Raw genomic sequence first — 23,183 nt, forward strand, 5'->3', positions numbered from 1 at the left:
AGGCACTTTGCTTTTCTTATATCAAATGCATTTATTAAACTGGACTTGGGCCTTCGAAAACTGACATGCTACAGTTTTCGTTAAAACAAGGGCAGATGCAAGCCCTGAAATTTGAAGAATAGCCATGGCTTCTCATCAAATTCTCTCCTCTCTGGAGAATCCCAGTGTGAGCTTCACTTGGTTCCTAACCTCTCTGGTAAAACTTCCTCCAACCCCCTAGTTAGCCCTAGTGCTGCTGATGTCTGTAATGCTTAAGCCCATCCAGAGTAACAGGCCAAAAATGCAGACCAGAAGAGCATACCAAAATCTTTACCAGAGTCGAGAAACATTCCAGAAAAGCCAAGAGGAAGTGGAAACCCAGGAGTGATTTACAGGTACAGATAGGGGATAACAACTCTTTCTGGCACTGGCCTCGCTCCACTGCAGAATAGGATAGGGCAAGATGTGCTGGGTGGCACCACCAACTGGCTGACTTCTCCTCACATCAGGAGATCCAGCAACCTCCACAACAGCTAAGATCTGGTCACTGGTGACAGATCCAGTGCAGAAGCCACGCCTGAGTTTCTGAAGAGTACGCTCAGTTCAGGAGTGACGGTGTGGTCAGTCATAAGCCAGGAATCAAGCCTGATTTCATATAGCCCACTGACAGCTTGCCACCCAGCCCAGCTCATATCCGTTGTAAGTGAATGCAAAGACGCCATTCCCATTGCCGGTTGCTTAGTCCATTCCTTCCTGCCCCACTATCAATACAACAATATCCCACTGAGGAGACCCACCCACCAGGAAATCCCCCTTTAACACCCTGCAAAGGAGCAGCCAGATTTATCTCTGTTGCTGTTGTGGAAAAGTAAATAAGGACTCATCTGCTGTAATCCCCCCTTAAGACTTCAAGATGAGGCCTGTGTTAGCATATTAGCATATATAACAGCTCCTACGTGTGAAGTGCTGAGCTGTTTCTCCATAGAGGTAAATGACGTACCAGCACATTCTTCAGGTACCCTACTATCTCTCCCTGAAGACATAAATGACGGAGTCTTTGCAATGACTGGATAAAATGCCTAAAATGAAGACATGGGTTAAATGGACTTGAGGATCTCCCCTAAGAACAAATCTCATGAGTCATTGACAGCCTCTGGCTAGGGAGTTTGGGGCCCCTCCTTAAATGTAGTGATGCACAATATATCCATTGGCCTTGTTTACTACATGGTAGCTACGAGTTCCTTGGTGAGGCTAGGAAATAGGTTTCTAGTTTGAGGAAAAATCCTGAGATTTCTGCAACTGCTTGGGGCCAGCACTGGAATGATACGGAAATCTTCCAAGACTTTCATGAGAAAACCTTGTGGACAGATGCCACCCCCAGAGCAGCGGAAGAATCAGGGTGAAGGTGTCTGCTTGGGACGTGGATGAATGAATATTTTGGTCATTGCTGTTCTTGAGGCTTTGCTGCTCCATGCAGCAGTCTTAAACTTCTTAGGGAGCACTAGAAGGTGCTTTTGTGGAATGCAATGCACAGTGGAGGGCTAGAAAGGTGCAGGAAGGCCACCATCAGCACTGACTGGTGTGACACTCTCTTCTGAGTCACACAATGCTTTTGTGTCCTTGCTCTTAAACTACCCACTACACACAACACACCCTGCCTTGTTGTGGGGAGTTGCTCTGGGCAGACTTTTGAACTAAACCACCATTACATAGTAACTTGAAATTGCTGGAGACCAGACTTTCTGACCCAGATTGTGAATCAGATCTGGATGATGCCAAACTAAAGACTGGGTGATCTGATCTCAACCTTTTCCCAAGACCCAAATCAAGTTGGTCCTCTTAGCAGAAACAAAGTCCAGATAATGTTTACTCTGCTTTTTTGGCCACTATTTCCATGTGCCTCCTTTATTTTGGTAGTCCCTACCCACCAGGAAGCAGGAAAAACTAATGCATCTGTTAAGCTCCTGAATCAGATTGCCATTACAGAAACTTCTTGTGCCCTATAATTTGCAAACCCTGGACTTTCTACACCTCTCAGCTAACTTCAAAAAGGCATCCATTTAGGATGGGGGATACACTTTCAGGCCCATAACTATCAGAAATTTCATTCTGCCAGCATAAATCCCACTGTTTCCGTACTCAGTCCTTCAAGCCTTTTGCTGGCAAGTCTGAAACTGCGCTGAAGACGTGAGACATTTGCATGATTAAAGGTTGCAGGATCAAGCTGATTCAAAAGATTCAATTGGAAATTCTCCAATCAGAGCATTAGTTCAGATCCACTAGGTGAGGAGCTGGCTCTAGGTACATAAATGGCTTCTCCTCAGAGATGTGGAGTAACTGCCACTGGTTTCCACCAAGAGCTGGAAGTTCTCAGCTTCTCTCAGGATTGATCTCTGCACCTGCAGAGCAAATGCCTGTAAATATTGTTGTGGGTTTGCTGGCTTTTTATTTACAATATCAAAACCTGCTGCTTTGATTAGAGATGGGGAGGAAAAATCAGACAGTGTTTTCTGGCATTTAGTCCCTAATTGGAATATTCCCTTTGGGTATTTAAAAAAATATATTAAATTGGCCCAGATATTTTTTTATGAATAACACTTTAATTAAATTTTTACATATTAAATGTACATCAATCGAAATACTTAGACAAATAGCATGAGTGTTAGTCATGTATAAGCAGAAGGATGAATCAGTCTAAGTCTGCGTATGTTACAACACCCTCTCCCTCCGCTGGCACACGTGAGAGGCAGAAAGGCAAAGGAAATTAACAGGAGAGATGGAAATGAGTGAGAAGAGAGAGCACAGGAGGCCAGGAGAAAAGAGGAGTACCCAGTGGGATTAATAAGGTAAGGGATCCCACGTTTATGCAATGACTCAGGCACAAGACGTAGAGTCGAGGGACCTGAGCTTCATTCCCAACTCTGCCACTGATCTGTTGGGCAACTTCACAACATTATTTTGTTCTCCTATCTTTCTGTCTTTTCCACCTCCTTCTTTACTTTGCCCAGCTTAATTGGACAAGTTTTTCTCTTCATCTACTAGGGACAGAGCAAGAAGACACAGGTTTAAATTGCAGTCGACGGCTTTTGGTTAGACCTTTGGAAGAATGGTCTAACGGTAAGGGTAGTGAAGCGTGAGAATAGATTGCCCTCAGGAAGGGGTGAAAGCACCAACCTGGGAGGTTTTTAAGAACAGATTAGACAAACGTCTGTCAGGGATAGTTTAGGCAGAGTGGATTCTGCCTTTGGGCAGAGGAGTGCAAGGTCCTTGTCTCATTTTTGCGATTTGAAGTTTTTTTCTGGAGTAGGGACTGAACCTGTGTGTAGGTTAGCACTGTGTCTCCCTCTCAAAATCCTAACTTCAGAGGGGGAGTCTAGACATCAGTTTCATACAACATAACAAGAAGCACAGTATCTCAGTAGAAAAAGTAAGCTGCTTTTAATGGAAAAAAAATATGCCTATACCTAGATGCATCCCTAATAATCATGGTTTAATTTTTCTGCCATTTTCACTGAATCAGACAAAGGATTTTTCTGATTTACACCAGGCCAAGAGGAGAATCAGGCCCAATGTCATTCTGCTGATGGCCAAAATACATTTTTTACTTTACCTGATTTATTCAGAAACTGATTTTCAAAGACATTTCCTAAGAGTTATTGGTTGCTCTCTTTATTTTTTTTTCATTTTAGCTATCATCTACCTCCGCTCGTTACATAGGGCAGCAACAGTGTTACCACCATGGGAGCTTACATTTAATAGCAAGAGAGGAATCTCTAGCAGCTCCCATCCCAGGAGACCACTGAATGCAAGGCTTTGATTTTGTTGCTCTAAGACAGGCAGGGATGAAAGCAATGTGCACTGTTAGTAAACCCTTAAGGTACTTGGTTCCTCCAGCAGTTTGGTGAATGCTTTCCACTCCCACTAAAGTCACTGACAGCAGTGTATGCAGAACAGGTCATCACCTTTCCCTCTCCACCCCAAGTTAATATGTTGGATAAGGAGACATGCATCATTCCCACCAAAGCTGGAGAGCACACACCCATAGCCACGGGGTGTAGATGCTGTTTAACAACCTGAAGCAGAACTATACCAACATTTAGGGTGTAAAATCAACCATAACATTGTGTCCAGTTGTCAGATATGAAGGCAAGGCTGGCATAAAAGCAAGAAGGCATTTAGTGAATTAAAAACAGCAAGAATGAGAAGTGCAGCTTGGCAAGTTTAAGGTTTCTTGCTATTGGAGTGATGAGGTTCTGGAACAGCTTCACAAAACCAAGCAGAAGGAGTAAAAAATCCTGATGGCATATAGCTGGAGGAAGGGAAAGCTTCATCAAAGCGAATGTTATCATTTGGTTTATGATGGGTTAATATAGACAAACACAGAGACAGAGATAGAAACAGGAATGTTACATTTCTCCTATGAAACAAATTCCACCACACCTGCCTCTTCTTCTACTGGTTCATGGCCCTCATTTCCTTCAGAGAAGCTTTGATCATCACCTGGAAGTTATTCACATCCTGGGTGCCCTTCATTTTCCTTGCCTTGGACCTATGTGCAGTTCAGAGTGGAAGAGATCGTCTCCTTAGGAAAGAGCCTCCATAGTCTGCACGTGTATGACTCCTCTAGGCATAAGGGCTGACAAGTCCATGACACGGGACTGGGCAAGAAATCTGCATCTCTGTAATTAAGTAGGTGGGTGTTATGTGAACTTAAGAATCCTGGGCAAAATATAGTAAACATAAGATTAATGAAATTGGCTCGTTATATGAATACAAATGATGACTGCTTGAGCAAGAGTTGTCTGGAAGCATTTGGTATCCTTTTCTTCTACAGCAATTCTGTTTTGAGGTCAAGTAGCTATCTTATGCTGCAACAGCTACGCTCTAGCTCTGAGTGACGGGACAAGGAACCATCTTTCAACCTGGATTAGGAGAATGAGTTTTTCATGACCACTAAGAAGCTCTCAGACATAGTACTTTCTGTTCCGTGCTGAACCATGTAGATTTCTGAATCAGTGACTCCCAAAACAACTTCAAAATTGTGATTGATGCCAGCACTGTCAAGCCTCTGTCCCCTACTATATGATCCCTTCCAAACTCATTCTCCTAATCCAAGCTGAAAGATGGTTCCTTGTCCCATCACTAAGAATATGTGGCACTTGTCTGCATCATGAGATGAGACCTGTGTGTCACCTGCACAGTGTGGGCACAGGCACGCAGGTGGACAGTTGTCCACAACAAGTAGCCCATCCACAGTAGTGCGGGGAAAGTAGACAAGCAGACACCAGGTGAATAGCTAAATAGCAGAGTGATTGTTAGGGATCAGAAGAAAAGAGGAAGGTTTTGATACTGTACTAATATAAAAATAATTATTTGGGTAAATACGGAGTGTGATTTCATTCCACACCTGTGATCCAAAATAGTTTGCTTCAGTGTTTTAGATCACAACTAGATACAAGTTAGGTGGTGGTGGTGTTGATATTGACTCCTCTTTATAACTTGAAGATGAAGACGAAGGAAATGTTTCCATTTATCAAATTTCTGTAGTCTTACATTCACCACAAGCTCGAGCTCTTTGCCTTGTTCTTAGAGCAACACATCACTAGGTGGGCTCCTCACCATTAACCAGGCATGCTTTTTCTTAGCCTCCCACGTCTAACAGGACATATTTTCAGTCCAACAGGATGACAGGCTAACTCTTTGTGGTTGCTAGTGTTGCTATTCTGATTTTGTCTTCCTAGAATTGATTTGAATCCCTAGAATTGAGGGAAAGTTTCTCAGAACATGACTTTTGGTCCTAAGAGATTCTGCAAAGGCTTGGTTGTGAGCTTTATGCACTGCAAAGCTTGGGATCGGCTCCCACTTGACCCCTTGATGCATCTATGAGGGGAGAAGGAGGAGGAAGGGAATAAATATCCCTGGAGCGGCATAGGGCCATAGCTATCTCCTCTAGAACGGATGGTGTAGTACAGTTCTTGTGGTTACTCTTCTGATTGGTTCAGCTGATAGATTTGATAGGTTGCCCACACCCAGAAGATATGCTCCATCCTGTAATGTCCTCACACACACCCATTTTATGATGGGCAAAGACACAGCTGAGTACGGCGTTAGACAAGCGCTCAATACATTTAGCTCCCTTTTCCGCTTGCAAATTATACGAGAGCTTCAACCGTAATCAGAATATCTGTCATCCAAAGTTTATCTCTTGACATATAATTGCCTGTAAATCATCCAGTCTGTGTCTGGTCCTTTTCAGATTTCTTATTCCTTTCTGTCTAAGCAGGATTGCAGGCCCTATTGCTTCACCAGCTGGCTGCATCCTTGAATACTTGGGATCAGACAGCAGGAAAAGGATGATTGCTCTCTATTTCACAGGTGGCAACTGAGGCAGAGGCAGGGCAGATGAGCTGCTCCAAAGCCATGCTGATTAGTCCAACACAGAATTGAGCCTCTTATCCCTCAGGAACCACAGATATAGCCTCCAAAACATTTATGCTCTCAAGAGCTATTTATAAAGTGGCTTTTGTGCTCTGGGAGTTGCATAAACTTTTCTGCCTCCTCAACTGGGTGAAACTGAACCCTCCCGTCCCTCCAAAAAAAGCCAAAGCCTACTCCAGGAGGGTGAACAGTTGGCCTGCAATTCCATCAGCACCTAAAATCCACTCCCTTTTCCAGATCGAGCCTGTAAAACAAAAACTTTTGCAAGAAGAAAAATTGCTTAATTGCCTCAAATTGATTCCATGGTTTTATTAAGATATTTACCCAGCTCTATTATGGTTAATTATTTGTTTTACAGTAGACTCTGAAGCCCCAAGCAGAGATCAGGGCCCCATTGAGCTAACTACTGTACAAGCACATAATAACAAAATCACTCCTTGCCCCAGATAGCTTACAATTATATGGAGAACTGCAGTGGAAACATTCCACAGTTGTAACGCTCATGTGAACACCCTTCCAGAAAGGCAACTGTGGATTTTGAAACCCGAAAGAGACTCTCAGGAGGGTCTGGACTGCTTTCATTGTGCTTGTTCCTTGCAGCTCATCTTTTTTTGTTGAGCTCTGGTGGGAAAAATCCAGGAAGAATATTGACATATAACCAGTGCAGGAAGGTTTTGTGGTGGATAGGCAAGGCAAAACAGGGAAGAGGAAAGAAAAGAAGGAAAAAAATGTTCATGTGCTGTTTTCCGCTTCATGTTTCACTTCCGTGCACCTCTGAGCACTCAGCTTGGAAGGGGCTGTGGGAGGTTCATGAGGGAGTGTGTTTCTGTGGGGATTTCCAGATTCATTTTGCAGACTCAAAGCATTCATCTGCTTAGCTAAGTGTTAAGAAGAGCACACAGCTTTAAACCAACCTCTTGGAGATCCCGCACCTGCTGCCACTGCCATCCTCCACTTCCATGTGAAGGCACGAAAGAGGAGCAAAAATACAAAAGGGAAACCCTGCCCTTCCCTTTTGCCCTCCCACTACCTGTCTCCACAGCCAAAGCTCTGCAGTTGCATAGGAAACCTTGCAACGTGAGGTGTCCCAGTTAGGGGAGCCTTCCCACAACTGCACACTGCCAGGATGTGGTGAGTTTTGAGGCCTTTTTAGCTTTTCTGGAGATGGACACCAGGGCTACCACGGCATTTTTGGGATGACTCACGGTCTTCCTTGCACTCAAGCTACTGCTGAGCTCTGGATGCCCCTCTGGGCTGCTCAGGAGGCACCTCGTAGAGACACGCGCTTCCTCGTACCGCCAAACCGCTGTGCTTCCCGTTGTGTCGCAACCCAGTTCTGGTGGGAGTCTAGGGTTGAGAGGATATGAAAGGCAGCAAATTATACCCCAAAACAAGGGGAAAATCCAATTGTTTTCAAACACTAAACTCAGGCCTCAAGCGGAGCGGGAAACTCCGGAGATAACTTGGTGTGTGTCTGTGTGTCTGTGTGTGTGGAAAACGGCCTTGCAGAATACCCCAGCTTTAGCAGGGCTTTGAAAAAGATCTGGGTGGTGATTCAAAATCCAGGTTATGACCTGTGACCTTTGGATGAGAAATTGTTGCCATTTAGGATGTGTTAGGAGGTCCATCCTTTTCATCAAATGCGTGTTTCTTCTTGCTGCGGGAGGCAATCACACCGGTATATCATTAACTCGCAGAAAAGGAGGCTGTAAAAGAAGTTGATGGGGGACCTTAGCCCACACCCTGCTGGGGTCTGCTCAGAGCACAATATCCCAGCGACCATGAGATTAAGCTAAAGAGAAAAGTGAAAATGCTTTTCACGATTCACACGCCCTTTAGATTGTTTTATTAAACCATTTGAATAGGGATTTCCCTTTCGGCCGACAACGGGGCCCGACCAATGCATAGTTCTAGGTTGCTATGACTTAGTTGGTGCTGGCTAATCACAAGTGAGGGCAAATTTCATATAAAATATCTCGGGCCATTGTCAACCTAATGCAGCGTGACAGTGCCAGCACAAAGGGGGATTCATTCACCCCAGCAGGTAATAAGGACGATTTGCCATACCAACCAGGCAGTCTCGAGGGGGGCTGTCAAATACGATCAGAGCAGCGAAATGGAGCCTCGCATTCCTTTCTCAGGTGGGCGAAGGCGATCCTTTTGTTCGACGATGTTGCTTCTGATAACAGAATACAATTATTTTTTTCTTACCCGTATCCTATTGACCGGCAGGGCTGTTTTGCATAGCGGTCTTTGGCACTTGCCTTTTTCTTTCCAATGCCTTTTTTTTAACAGGCAGAAGGGACCCTGATGATCCTTTAACCTGATCGCCTCTGGAACACGCCCCAGAGAATTTCACCCCAGTCCTTCCCCGCTCCTTTTCCGCCTTCCCCTTTCATTAAGGAATCGGGTCTGCCACAATGAGCACGCTGTATCTCGGCTAATAACCTCCAATTGGCACACAGCTTCCTTTTGTCTAAAGCCTTCCAGGGACATCAGGCCATTGGGGAGACCAGGGGTCGGGATAATTCAGGGAAGTTTGATGGGCTTAGAGAGCTGAACTGTTTCGGGACTCGGGGCAGAGACACAATATTCAGAATAAGGCACCGAAGGAAGAGTGGGGGGTCAGGCAGAGAGTGTTTCACACACGACCAAACCAGCAGAAAGACAGATAAAACGTGCTTGCATTAAGCAGGGTAGGTAAGGAGACATACATGGTGATGAGCAGATAGACAGAGAGATAGGGTGATAGAGAGTGAGAATGTTTGCTTTGCAGGTATCAGACCTGGGTTGCTGATACCAGACTGTCCCTCCTGATTTGCCTATCTTAGGTGTCTGGTTACCTACGATCACCTGGGGTTATTTTGACAGTAGCTAATTAGCGAGAGCATTCCATCCCTCAACCCACCCTGCCTCCGCCAGGCCCTGCCGGCTTGCTGCACGGCTGCGCGCACCAAGTCCTGCTCCCAGCGCTGCACACTAGACTCTCGGGCTGCTCCTCTCGGGCTGTTGAACAATCTGGCTCTACCTGTTCTGGGGGCCATGAACGCTTGGAAGAGCCCGTGTCATGCTGGAGTTTGCAGCACAGCTACTCCATGCAACAATAGCAATAAGCAACGAGCAACCACCACTACCTCCAACAACAGAAAACTCGCTGCTCAGATGTTTTAGGGGAACTTGGCCTTCAGGATTTTATAAGCCATACTAATCCAACCTCCTTCAATCCAACATTCCCTCTTATCTGTATTGCCTTCATGTTCCCTGACAGGAATTGCCCACTTAATAATTTCCCTCCGATGATCTGAATCACAGCTAATCTGATCAAATGTCTTTTCAGAGTCTTTCATCTTCCCAGGGATGTGTTGACACTAGCACGCTGGTTTAGAGGAAACAAGAAGTCAATCAGAATTTCATTCAAAATACACATGGGACCCAAAGCTAACCTTTGCTTTAAGATATGCAAAAGTGTGGTTAGCTTCTTGTTATGATGTTCTGCATTTGCATAAGTCTTTGCATTTTCGGGTCTGATTTTTAAAAGGATAAAAAAGTCACACAAACCCTGGAGCTGGATTTTGATGAGAAAGAGCACAGAATCAGCTGGGCATGGAATTGGCAATGCTCTTGGTTAAGGAGGACAGAGACTGCGGTATCACTCAGCCAGACATGGGGTTTTGGGGGAGCTCCCAGCTGACATCACTTGCTGCAGTGTATATGTGCTGAATCCTAACGTGGGGGAACTATTTCTCCCCCCACCGCTACCACCACTACCACTGCTTCAGAGCCTCCACCACCCCATTTCATGGTTAGACCTGAAAGTTTCAACTACCTGCAGCCCGCAGGGCTTGGGGTTTTGCAAAGCAGGCTTCCCCAGATTTATAAACCCACTTGAGGAACGCTGCTAAAGGTGAAGGGATGGACCTGAGACAAGTGTACCTGCCAGACAAAGGTTGCAGGTATTTGGGTTTCACCAGCGCATGACTCCAAGACATTCAAGTCATAGTCTGTAAGACTATGCAGAAATTTCAGTCTTACAAAGGAATCTTAGTGGAACAGACTCAGTGCTCTTTCTGCACTCAAGGGATCCTGTGCAACCATTTACTAATATGAAGGAGACTAATGGGTGCTTACATAGCTCTGGGCACATCTTCCATGTGCAATGCAGAGCTACTCTGGAAACTCCTGGACCTACTGCCAAGACCTGCCGTGGCTATCGTCCCAGAGGAGGAGCTGATAAGACGATAACCCTATGCACATAGCACAGCATGCAGGCAGATTTTAAGTACTGATACTCTCCTGGAAGGTTCACTCAGCAAAAGTGAGCATCACTCCTGGGGTAATAAGGCACCATGCTCTACTGGGTGAAGAGAAATGTCCTCCCCTTTGTCCTCCTCCTTTTTAATGTTGTAGACTGAAAGGAAACTCAAAGCTCAGGCTATAGGTAGTAAATTGAACTTTCTCCCTCTTTCCTGTATGCCCACTCTGGTCTGTGGTGTGAGCCAGTAGTGATGTAGATGAACTGTGAGCCTGAAAAGCCTACAGCAATTGCCATTTGAATGAACCCATGAGTTTTCCGTGCTGTATGAATTTAGTGCATTTTTGCAAAGTGGGAAACTGAGGCAAAGTTGCAGAGTTGCCTATATCTTTGCAGAGTGGCTGTTGCCACTTCCCAAAGACTTCCTAAGTCCCCCAGAACCATCTCACTCTTCACTAGCCGCCTTCCTGAGTGACACTGCTGTGACTGAGCAGAAAATCAGAGCCAGGGCACTCAGCTACTTTGTGTTTAGACTTAGAGGGATACCAAGTAAAAAGTGAAAGTTCATAATAAGCTCATGTTCTCTTCCTACCACTGTCACTCTGGGAAGAATTTTATAGTCAGTATTTACCCTCGCACCAGGAAGCCTGACCTGTCCCCTGCTTTCTGTAGCCCTTCTGTGGAACATGTTCAAGGCCACAGGTCCCTTCTGTCCATCTTCTCTAGTGGCTGGAAGGTACATCTTTAAAAATGAAGAACAGGCCCTACTCAAAAATCCCCAATTTAACTCCCCAAGGATTTTGAGGATCCTTTGGTGCCAGGACAGGAGACGCTGAGGCCAACATGTCCACATTGGCAAAGCTAGGTCAGGGGAAGTATGAACTCCGGAAATAAGAGTGTCTTTGGAGTGGAGCTAAAGTAAGGTTGAAGCTGAGCCAGCCAGCTTATGTAAAACTCTTTCAGTTGGTTTATTTGAGATAGGATCCTCTGTTGCTACAATCCAGAGGAATGTAGTGAAACTGAAGCTTGCCTGCCTCCAAGACTGCAAGAGCCAATATTTTGTTTCCAACGTTCCCAGTATTTTCCCCACGAGCAATGTCAGTCTCACAGCAGCCGTGACACCTTTGTGATCCTCCTCCTCCTCTTTTATGATGGGAATGACTCTTGTTCCCCTCCAGCGCTTGGGCACTGCCTCTGTAGCATGGATGGATCTGTCAGCCAGCATGTACCAAGGGGTTCCCTGTCTGCTACAGCATTCTGGGCTGTTCTCCATCTTTTCCTGGTGCCGTGCCAATGTTTAATAGTTCTGATTGGCAAATGATTTGCTTCTTTGTGATCATAAAAAGGCCTTTAACATTTTTTCCTCCATCCCTCCTCCCTTCCCCGAGGAGAAATATGTCCTACGCTCTGAGATATGACCCCTAATTTCATTCTTTGTCAGGTTTTCCTGAGGGAATTGGCCTAGTGAAAGCACCATAATTCAGAACATCATTCCTATGTCCTGAATCCCTGATTCTTGCTTCTGAGGGAAAGGTGTGTTGGCAGGTTTAGCAAAGAAGCCAGCTGAGATGGAGGACCAGAGTATCCTCTTTCTCCCGATATCTGGGACAAGCAAAGCTGCATTGCTGCACATGAGATCTGTCTATCCTGCACACAAAATCTGGGGTCATCAGGCAATTCTGTTCATGTTAGTGCAAGCCAATATCCATCGCTGTGTGTATTTTTGCAGCTCCTGTGATCTCTGACTCACCAGCCCTGCTGGATTTCACTTCTGCCATTCAGAAAGTATCTGCACCTCCAAGGCTGTCAGTGTGGGCCTAAAGAAACCCTGCTTCACCAGGGTATCACAGTCTACTGAACTCCCAATGAGAATCTGGCTGAAGGTACCTCTGAAAGGTGTCCTCCAGAGCTGAGATTTTCCTTCAGCCTTGTTCAGTGCAGCTGCAAGGAAAAAGCGTCACCGACTTTTTTACATCCGTCAGTACTTCAGCTCCTGCATCCATGGTCAGGGGCATTTGGTATTCACCCCTCCTGGAACCCTCTTTTTCCATCCAAAGTGATGCAACATGGCCTTTCATTCAGGCTCTTCTGATTTAGTTTTTATCATGGAGGTGTTTATGTGTGGGGCTCCCCACGAGGAAATGACTTGGCTTGAGTTACTCTGTTTCTCAGGCTCTCAAATCTCACTTCGCTAATTCCTCATTGTCTTCTTCTGCTAGACAATGCTCCTCTCTGATCTCTAACCTGCGAGAAGGACCCCTGATCACATTAATAAGGAGGGAAATGAGCCATTAGGACAGATCTAGAGTTTGGGACGCCATACTGCCGCCAGATACTCCAGAACCACAAGCAATAGTCTGTCCCCAGCTTTGCTTCCAGTTTCTTGCCTCTTAAAATTTATTTATTTTTGTGTCTTTTTCTGTTTTTTTCAATACAGAGCCTCTGTGGTGGCTTGCAGTCATCCCACTGCAGTATCTTTCCTATTGTAGGCCTAGGAGTGGGTCTTTTATTCAGACTAAAGATGCTAATGAAGGCAAGGTGGAGTGGTTAAGATCTGAGGATTCAATGATGAGTTGTTTTCTCACTCTTTCCTTCACTGTCGCACATCCCCAGAAACAGTCTGGGCCAATTCTTTTCTTTTTCATGGTGTTTATACATCATCCAGCCCAAAAAGGCCCCAACTCAGTGTTTCACTCCAAGCGCCATGTTTTAAAAAGGATAATGATAAACCAAAGTAATCAACAAAAACCATGTGAGGAGAAGAAAATTGCTAGCAGAGCCATGTTTACCCACTGAAGGGGCATGGCAGGTTCTCCCATGGGTGAAGTCCTTAATTTAAGACTAGAGGTCAAAATCTCCAGTCTTATATATCATATAGGAGTCTGAGTTCCACCAAAATCAAGAAAATTAGGGCTGCCCATATAGGCTCTAGCCAGTTTGGGAGTGTAGCTGGCATCAGAGATTTGGCTCTGTGGCCAGTGGGAAATCATTAGAGCAAAGCCCATCTATGCTCCTTGGCTGTGTGTTCTCTAGGCTGCTGAGATCTGCTTATTTCCGTGCAAGATCCACAGCCCAAGACCACCTCAAGCAAGACACCTTTCTTTCTAAAACAGCACAGCTCTTGCTGCTTCCTTTTAAAGTGTGGTCAGTGGAAACGGTGGTGACCCCTTTCTAAAAAATTGCTTAGTGCTTGGAGCTGCAGTCCAGGATGAAAGACCCACAACTTCAGCTCCCAATGCATCTGAGAGTGGGTTGCATTGCCCTGTCCCAGGAGCCTGTTGTAACCACCAGGCCACTGCGCAGAGAGGCAAGATTTTGGCGGCCAAGAGTGGGGAGAATAGCACTAAGAACTAAGGTACAAAGGTGGTAAGAAAAGGACTGTAGGTTTTTAATACCAAAATATACCATTATGTTCATCCTTCTGCATCACCATTGCCCTTCCTCCCTCGTATTTAGGACATCTATCTGACCTAGGGTTAGTCATTCAGGGAAAGAGTCAAGAAAAATAAGTCACTGTCTGAGCTGCAGAACCCACGAAGACAGATTTCGCATATTATACAGTCCAGGTATTTATGTAGTTACTCATTTGCCTTCCTCATTCCACATCTTGATGACCCACTGTTCTGCTCCAACACCTTCTAGCCACAATTCTGAAGACATCACTGAATTTAGCATTGCAGACTCCTGGGCAGATAAGCAGGATTGTCTTCAGGTATATGGATAAGGAAGTAGAGGCATAGACTGATTAAAAGATTTGCCCAAAGTAACATAAGAAATCTCTGTAAAAACAGGAACTCAAACTTTAGGGCCTCATGCTCTGGCCTCTAAATTCTCATTGTGGTACTGCCCAGCCATGCTTTTGCACATCCTGAGATGTTTCTGCTGCTGAGACAGGGTGGATAGAGGTGCTCTGCATGAGATGTTCATGCTCCCAGCTTTGCAGACCAGGTGCTTAGGAAGCTACACTCCCAGTTTCCAGAAGTGACTAGTGACTTGGAGACATCTCCTTGTGGGGACATCTGCGAAGCATTGAAGAAGGCCCTCTTTAAATCTCAGCATCCTTTTCACTGATAGTCAACCCCACTAAAAGGGTACAAAATTGCATACCTCAGAGTGCCAGCTACCCAGGTCTCTAGGCCTTAAGGGAAACTTGGGAGCAGGCAGGCATTAGACAAGCTGAAGCCGGAGTTTTGGTGACCTTGTGCTGCACTAAAAACAAAGTGGTTAAAATGCTCTTAAGTCAACATCCCCATGAGGTATTAGTCTCCATTAACCTTCTCTTGCCAGATGACTTTCCAGAAGGTCTCTTCAAGTTGTAATGAGCTGCTTGTCTCCTGCTACCAGAACCACCCAGAGAGGAATGAGGTGAACTGACAAATATACTGCACTTTCCTGTTATCTTTGCTAAGTCTCTTGCATTTTTATATGGCACCTTAATAACCCCTCATTTCCATTACAAGTGCATGCTTTCCTTCTGCTTATCTGTATCTCTATACACTCCTTCTCCATTCCTGCAGCCACACCGCCTCCAGCTACAACCTGGGGAGCACTCCAGAGCTCAACAGGGTCAGGTCTGCTTAGTAATCAGAGGACAGTCCTATAACTTAGTCGGTGGCAGGACGTGATTCACGCGATGGCGCTCTTCCATCTGCGTCAATATTGAACTCGGTGCCGTAAGTTAGGGGTAGGAGATGTAAACCCAGTGCCCTAATTTCATGAAGTCATTAAGAGATCGGCGGCAACTTTCTCAAGAGACAAACTCCTAACCTCGGTGCCGCAGGCCAGATTTCAGCTTCGCTCTGCCTGCCTGCATTCCCCAGGTAGTTAAAATCAGATACAGTGCTATTTGCTTCCTGTTGTGTGCTGTTAAGTGGTGGCTGCACTCCACCCCAGGGGTGGCTGCATTTCAAAAGTGGAGTGATTACTGCATATACAGGCTGTAAAAGCCATTGGGCTCTTTCTGGGAAGAAGAGCGCCAAGTATAATCGGTGCTTCTTAAGGAAAATCATATCAAAATCCTCCTGGAGCTTAAGGCTGTCACTGTGGGCTAGTGCCAGTAGAGAATTTGAGTAACAGACTTGGGAGTTAGGGAGAAATTGGGTACCTATGTGCCAAGCTGTGATCCTGTAATCCTCTGTTCAGCTGTTACCAAGTCCTGGAAACTGAAATTCTGCAGACCCTCTGGCTGAGAGCCCTAAAGCTCCCTGGGATTCAGTGCTGAAACACCTCCACCATGAACTCCTGGGTCTTGCTGAAGCCCAAGGGGATCCTAACCCAGAGCCACCTTTCTCATGCACACGCAGGACAAGGGTTTCTGTAAAACACAGTAGATGCAGCTGCTTTCTTTTCATTCACAGCATGGCAAGGCACTGAGGCTCTCCCTGGCCTTGGCAAACGGGCTTCGGTGGCTACAACACCTACCCAGGTAGCCTGGGATCAGGTCTCTCCTCTTGAGGGGACGATACCCCAGTGATGGGAGCTAACTTACCCAAGCAATGTGGGTTAGCCACCACAGCTGTTGGGTAGAAGAGGGAGGAGGAGGAAGAAGCATTGTCTTCCTCTCCTGTTCATGACAAAGAGCCATGTCAAATGGTTCATGTCAAATCACTAATTCCCTGTGTAGGCTCTATACCCTCCACCTCCCTACAGAGGGCAAAGTGATTCATCCCGTCATCTTACCTGACTGGTTTCTGTGAAAAGCCTTCACCTTTTACAGTCTCCAGGACTGATCATAGATGTCCTTGGACAACACTGTACCAAATCACCAATTGTGGATCCCACCTGAGCAAGAGCAAGGTGCCAACTCCCCAGTTCTTTCAGAATTGGGGCATATCTGGTCATGCTCAAAAGCTGAGCTTTCAGGAAACTCAGGAACTGTATGGTCACCAGTTGCAGGAAGCTGGGTTCCTCCAGGCTGGTCAGATGCTGAACAAGGGTTTTTCAAAATCACGTCGTGGAACGGAGGGTTCTTACATTTTCCTTTTTTGGTTGTAGCCCTCAGTAACTTACTAACCTCACGATGCACATTGACATCGTGTTCCAGGACATTGCTCATACCTTCGGCTTGTAAGTTCATGCACATTATTAGATTTGCATATTGTTGTATTTGGTAGTCTTCCCAAAATGAAGCTGTGCGGCACAAGTTCTTGCTTAAACCTTCAATCCAGCCAGGACTGCTCTGCAAGCATGCAGTTTTGATTTGTCCGTGACGACAGTGTCGGCTTTTTGGCTTGGCATATTAAACTCTCTTCATGTTAGCAAAAGCTGGAAGCATCTAGAAAGTAAATATTAAGCCAAAATGCCCAGGGAAAGCTAAGATCAGCAAAATATAGTGCAGAGAATGTTTGAGAGGATTTGTGGAGTCACTTCATGAGCTGATGCAAAGCTCAGCTGAAGTCAATGAAGTCGCATCAACTGAAGAACTGACCCTCTACCTTCATGGCTCCATTTTATGTGGACTAATGTTCATGTACACTGTTCTAGCCCAATTGCCAAAAGAGACAGCATGCTTTCTTAGCTAAATGGACAAGAAGGGAGCTTGTGAAGGGAAGGGAATAGGAGGTTTAGGCAGGCAGGTTATCAGAATCATTCTGTCTTCTTAGAGATGCCTCTAGGGGTTGAGAATAGCCCTTTTCGTCACAAAAATGCCATTTGGCTGAGCCCAAAAAGCATTACGCTGGTGCTTTCTGAAGTACGATGTTGAATGCTGCAGCCATTTCCAGTGAGTGAAGAAACAGAATGAGACTGAAACAGAAAACAAAAGCCTGATGCTTTCATATATTTCCCATCTGCAGAGTGTTTTCAAAGGTTTGGTTTCATTTCAATACTGTGCAGAAAGAGCACAGGAAACCAGGTAGGGAGCTGTGCTTCCCTACCAAGGTTGAGCTAGGATGAAAGGGTGTGAAAGAGAGTCTCCACAGAAATGAAGCCGTCTCACTCCCTAATCATGAAATCTTTTGGCTGATCCTATCCAGTCTTCCGGGGCAGTCGGCAGAAAAGAAAAATTTGCTTTGAATCCCCTTGGCAGAGGCCTTAATCAGGCAAGCAAACCAAGCACATGCAGGATGCCATATATTGAACACTATCTCCAGGTGAGTCAGCCTAGGAAAAAGAAGGTGGCTTTAGGATGGATGATGGGGTCAAAGTTTATTTTACATAGTGAGGACCAGGGAGTGTATGGCCATCTTAACACTTTCCCACCCTCCAGCCATCAGCAGTTCTCCCAGTCAAGGAGGAGTAAGTGTTTTATCTGGTGCCAGTCATACAAACAAGGGTGGAGACTGGCATTCACTGGAGATCTACACTTTCCAAGTTACATGAATGTGGCCCAGTTTCTGTTATCTGAAGCAAAGACTTCAACTCTAGGAACGGCTAAGTGGTGCATTTCAGGCAAATGCAGATGCTGCCTTCTGCCTAGTCAGCTGGACAGAAGGTAACCCTACCTAGGGGCTGTGTAATCTTAGCTGTCCCAAACTATTAATCTCTGACTCTCTGCAAGATGCAGTCAGCTGATCTCAGCACCATTTTGATTTGATTACGTTATTTCTGGATGGCTTGGTAAAACCAGGACAAGGTCCTGATTGCCTACGAAGTACCATATACCATCGACCTATAAACGCTATGGAACCCAGTTCTCCACTGTTTTTTGTTTTGCCATGGCCTCATCCTAAGACTTTAATCAAAACTTCTTGGCTGACCTCAGTAGGCTTGACTCAAGCCTTATTTCATAGTATAAGAAAATGTCCCTGAAATAATTGAGGGTCAAACCACAAAGAAGAAGAGTCTCCTGGCCTCCTGCCATGTCCTTGAGAGATGTTCACAGTGCTGACTGTAGCCACACATGGTCCCTTCACTGACAGCTGTTCATGGTTTCTCTCTTTTACAGCTACCAGGGAATCAGCCTTTGTCCATGCCATTGCCTCTGCTGGAGTGGCTTTCGCGGTGACCAGGTCCTGTGCTGAGGGCTCGGCCACCATCTGTGGCTGTGATACACGCCACAAGGGCTCTCCCGGAGAAGGCTGGAAATGGGGAGGCTGCAGCGAGGATGTGGAGTTTGGGAGCATGGTGTCTCGGGAGTTTGCTGATGCCCGGGAGAACAGACCAGATGCTCGATCAGCCATGAACAGGCACAACAACGAAGCTGGAAGGACCGTAAGGCCATTTAGTTTTACCTAACTCAATCTCCTCTTACTCATTTGCTCCCTGACACTTTAGAAACTTGTAATGAGTAGTGGGAGGGACCTGAGGTGAATAACCAAACCTAAATCTGGACTGTTTTCTATCACAAAACAATATGTTATGTGCTTTATGATAGTTCTTGACAGGGAGGCCATCAGTGGTTCTTTGTGCCTGATCTAAGGAGCCTGAAAGTAAATCCACCCACCCAGATGCAAAAGGATATCTCTGAGTCAGTTGCCCAGCCCCCTTTATAGTAAATATATCAAAACAGACAGTGGTAGGGTGGAGTTTCATCTCACCTTAAAGTAGACATTTGAAATAGCTCAGTTGACTGAAGCCCTAACTGAGCCTGTTCTTCTCCCTTGGCTGTAAGAAGGAGGTGAGTCGTACAGCCAGAGATGTCTGTGCTGTAGACATCTGAAGTTAAAAGAGTTGGACTGGCGTTTATGGACAAGATTCAGCAGTTTCAACACAGGTATATAGTGTAATATGAGGTATCCTAAAGTATCCAGTCTGCCCTCCAGCTGCTAAAGGGGTCTCCTGTAGATACTCTGCCAACCGTGAGCTGAAGTCTTGGACACCCCTGGAGCTCACAAATGTCACTGGATGCCTGTCCTTGCGCAATTGAGTCCTACTTTGAGTTTCCTGCAACTTCTAACACGCTCTAGGTGACCCTGCTGAGCAGGGAGGTTGGACTAGATGATCTCCAGAGGTTCCTTTCAACCTTACTGATTCTGTGACTCTAGGCAGGAGACATGGGCCCAGACCTATAGAAGGACTTGGCTACTTGAAGTGGGACTTAAGTACCCACATGTACAGCTGCAGTCTACTTGCTTAGTTCCATAAACCCATACAGTCTGCGTTCCTCTCAGCTTTTACCTCAGAAGTCCCTAGGTGTCCATATCACTCTCTGGCTACGTGTTGTCCAGAGAGGCTGTGCAGAATGGAGAAGGTTGTGGTGTCTGAAGAGTATGATACGATAGCCAGCCTTGCAGCCTTGCCCTTGTCCTTAGAGCCTGGTGGACTGGGGTCCATCCCCCGTGAAACACCACTCTGCTCTGTAGGCTCAAAGGTGATGAAGAGCAGGAGAACATTTCCCACTCCTCTTCTTGACACCATTCCCAGGGTGTATTTAAAGAAAATGAAAGGGAATGCGTCTGGTGCCTTCTGATTAAACCTGGGTTCAAATCCGTGCCCTAAAGCTAGTTAATGTATTTTCACTTCAACCATTTGACAAAATAGATAAAGAGCTCTTTAAGCAAGAACTGAAAATACAAAGCCTTACCTGCATCATGATGACTGCCTCATAAGACAGTGAATCTTTTCTGTAAAGTGGAATAATCCATATAAGGGGGTGGAAATTGAATTTTACTCACAAGAATAGCCCAGAAATGCCAGCAGAATGTACTCGCTGGGAAACAATTTGTGAAATTCAATCACAAAACTCCTGCTAATGAAGACCATGCTGCAGCTCCTGTGAGATAACAACATTTTTTCGCCAGTGGTAAACTAGAGATGTTTTATCCCTCAGTGAAAGAAAGGTACCTCACTGCAATCAAAAGAGATTAAAATGGTCTCACTCCATTGGGAGCAGGCCTTACATGTGCCTAAGAGGACACATGACTATGCAGTGAGCCATACCAAAGCCAGCACAGTGCAACCGTGTGGGAGACCACTGTCCACAGACAGGCTAGGATTTAAGCATGAGCTCCTCAGATGGGCATGGTCAAAACCCCACGGAATTTTTCCATCTCACACCTCTGGAGAGCTGGTCTGAAAGGGGGGATACCAACCTTTGAAATGAAAAACCACCAGAAACAAGAAGTGTCTGCAATGAAGATAAATGCAAGAAATAATGTGATTTCCTAAAACACTTGCCCATGTTGTCCCAGGTCCCACAGGGTATTCTGTATTTCTGGTTGCAGTTACTGGGCAAGACTGCTGAGATAAAGAGTACTGTGGGGAAGCTGAATAAAGTGTGAAGGAAGGATTTGCCTTCGATTGAGACTCCCTGGAAAAATCAAGCTGCGAGTAAACATCCCTGAGATGTCAGTCTTGCAGAGGTCCTTTTGCTGCAAATCTTGTCACTTAGCACTGAGTTATTTTTGGACATTTTGCAGATGTCAAAGATTAGAGAATAAATGTCACAGCATTATCTGAAATCCTACTGTTTTACATAGTGGTATTTTCCATTCTCCCCATGCCAGTACTCATGGGGCAGGTGTTTCAGGCCTCCATACTCAAGTGCTTCCAGCTAACCCTAAGCCACAGGCAATGTTGCATATTAGTTCCTATATGAACTCAAATCCTACCACCAGGCCAGAAACTTTGATTAAGTTCAGCATGATTACATGAACCAACCATTTTGTGGTTCTCTCTCATTGTTAATTACAACCTCCTTTGCGGCGTGTGATACTCCGTAAATAACACAGGAAAGCACCTGGTGAACACCAAGGTGCTGATTCATGGCAAATCTTTTGGACTCAGGCTGGCACTAGTCTGTTCACGTACTCAAAAATTTGCTGATCAGTCTGAAAAAGCAGATTATTGAGTAAGTTGCATAAGGCTGTCTCCCATCTCAGAATACTGGAGGGCAACCCTTCCAGAAAACTTCGGACTAATTTAACAAGAGGTGAAAGCAAATAGTCATCTTTTGGAATCAATTATCATGTTTCCATTTATTCTAAGACAGAATTTTATCTTGGAGCCTAAGCCTTTTAAAATTAAAAGTTGAACTTCTAAATTTTTCTTTGAAACGATTTTAGAAAAATTGTAAATTTGGCTTAAAAATACAAATACACTATTTTTCTGTCTTCTGAGCAGGGCCACCAGCAATGCTAAAACTTTGCTTAAATAAACATGAAAACATATGTCAAGGATAGAATACTGGGCTAGATGGTTAGGACATTTCTTATTTCTTTCATTTGCAATGGAATAGCTGTATATTCCACTTATTATAGTTTTGTCATTGTTTTAGCTGGGTTTTCTGTTCTTTGCTTCTCTACCTAGATGTGTCAGAATTGCCATTGTTGGGTGAAAATACTGCAATATTCACACATGAGCATTGATAAGATAAAAAATAATATGTATAGAAATCACTTCAGCCCTCAGTGAAACCTTATAGATGCTTAAGCTTGGGGTGGGAGTAAGAAATAGTCACTGAAAACAACAACGCTACTGAAGTTTATATCTGCCTCAGACCCAGCATCCATGTAGTGCATTGGCTATTGTTCATAGCTATGTGAATATATCTATAAAAACACTACCGTTCTTCAGGAAATCTTTGGTAAATAGCAGAATTAAATATGTTTTGATTACAGGCTAATATTTCGTTCTTCTTTGCCTTTCCTCTCCTTTTTTTCAGTCCATTATTGAACTCATGCACCTTAAGTGCAAATGTCATGGCCTCTCGGGCAGCTGCGAAGTGAAGACCTGCTGGTGGTCTCAGCCAGACTTCCGGGTCATCGGTGACTACCTCAAGGACAAGTATGATAGCGCTTCTGAAATGGTAGTGGAAAAACACCGGGAATCCCGTGGCTGGGTTGAGACCCTGAGGCCCAAATACAACTTCTTCAAGGCTCCAACTGAGAAAGACCTGGTTTACTATGAGAACTCACCAAACTTTTGTGAGCCCAACCCTGAGACAGGTTCTTTTGGGACCCGTGACAGGATCTGTAACGTCACTTCCCATGGGATTGATGGTTGCGACCTTTTGTGCTGCGGCCGTGGACACAACACAAGGACTGAGAAAAGGAAAGAGAAGTGCCACTGTATCTTCCACTGGTGCTGCTACGTCCGCTGCCAGGAATGCATACGAGTCTATGATGTCCATACATGCAAATAAAGCAGGCAAAATCCTTCCCTGGGCTCCAAGTGGAGAAATAGATTTGAGCCTACTTCCTCTGAGGTTGCAGACATGAGAGAAGTCTACATTTTTGATATTAAAGAATAAAAAAAAAATTAAAGGCTAAAACTGGTTGGATAGAATAGGTCTAATGACTTCTGGTCTATCCCAAGGTACATCTGGCAGTCATAAAGGTATGCCCCAATTATGCCTCCTGAAGGAGACAGCAGTTTCTTTAACTAGTCGACGATGCAGAACTGGAAAGAAGAGCATCAGCAAGAGTGTGGATTTGCTCTGCTCTCACCCACCTGAAGTGACTCATGTGATTAAGTGTCCTTTGAAAGACTTGCATCTTCCTAAAATCTCCTTTTTCCTCAGCTAGGGAAAGGTTTTGTTGGATGACAGCACTAAGCTTTCTTAGATCTATCTACATACCCAAATGGCCAGATTCTGTGTATAATATGAGCAACAACAACAAAAGAAATACAAGCA

At 45.1% G+C, this 23,183-nt stretch overlaps 1 protein-coding gene across 1 annotated transcript in view; it reads left to right on the plus strand.

Annotated features, from left to right (window-relative positions):
• WNT3A (Wnt family member 3A) overlaps positions 1 to 22,691 on the plus strand; it is an 86,231-nt gene extending 63,540 nt beyond the window's left edge. Inside the window, exons 3-4 of the mRNA XM_062567636.1 lie at positions 18,555 to 18,820; positions 22,212 to 22,691. Coding sequence (XP_062423620.1) covers positions 18,555 to 18,820; positions 22,212 to 22,691 — 746 coding nt within the window. The remainder of the gene's footprint in view (positions 1 to 18,554; positions 18,821 to 22,211) is intronic.
• The last annotated feature ends 492 nt before the right edge of the window (positions 22,692 to 23,183 follow it).

The sequence above is a fragment of the Rhea pennata genome, chromosome 2, assembly GCF_028389875.1.
Source record: "Rhea pennata isolate bPtePen1 chromosome 2, bPtePen1.pri, whole genome shotgun sequence".
Taxonomy (NCBI): domain Eukaryota; kingdom Metazoa; phylum Chordata; class Aves; order Rheiformes; family Rheidae; genus Rhea; species Rhea pennata.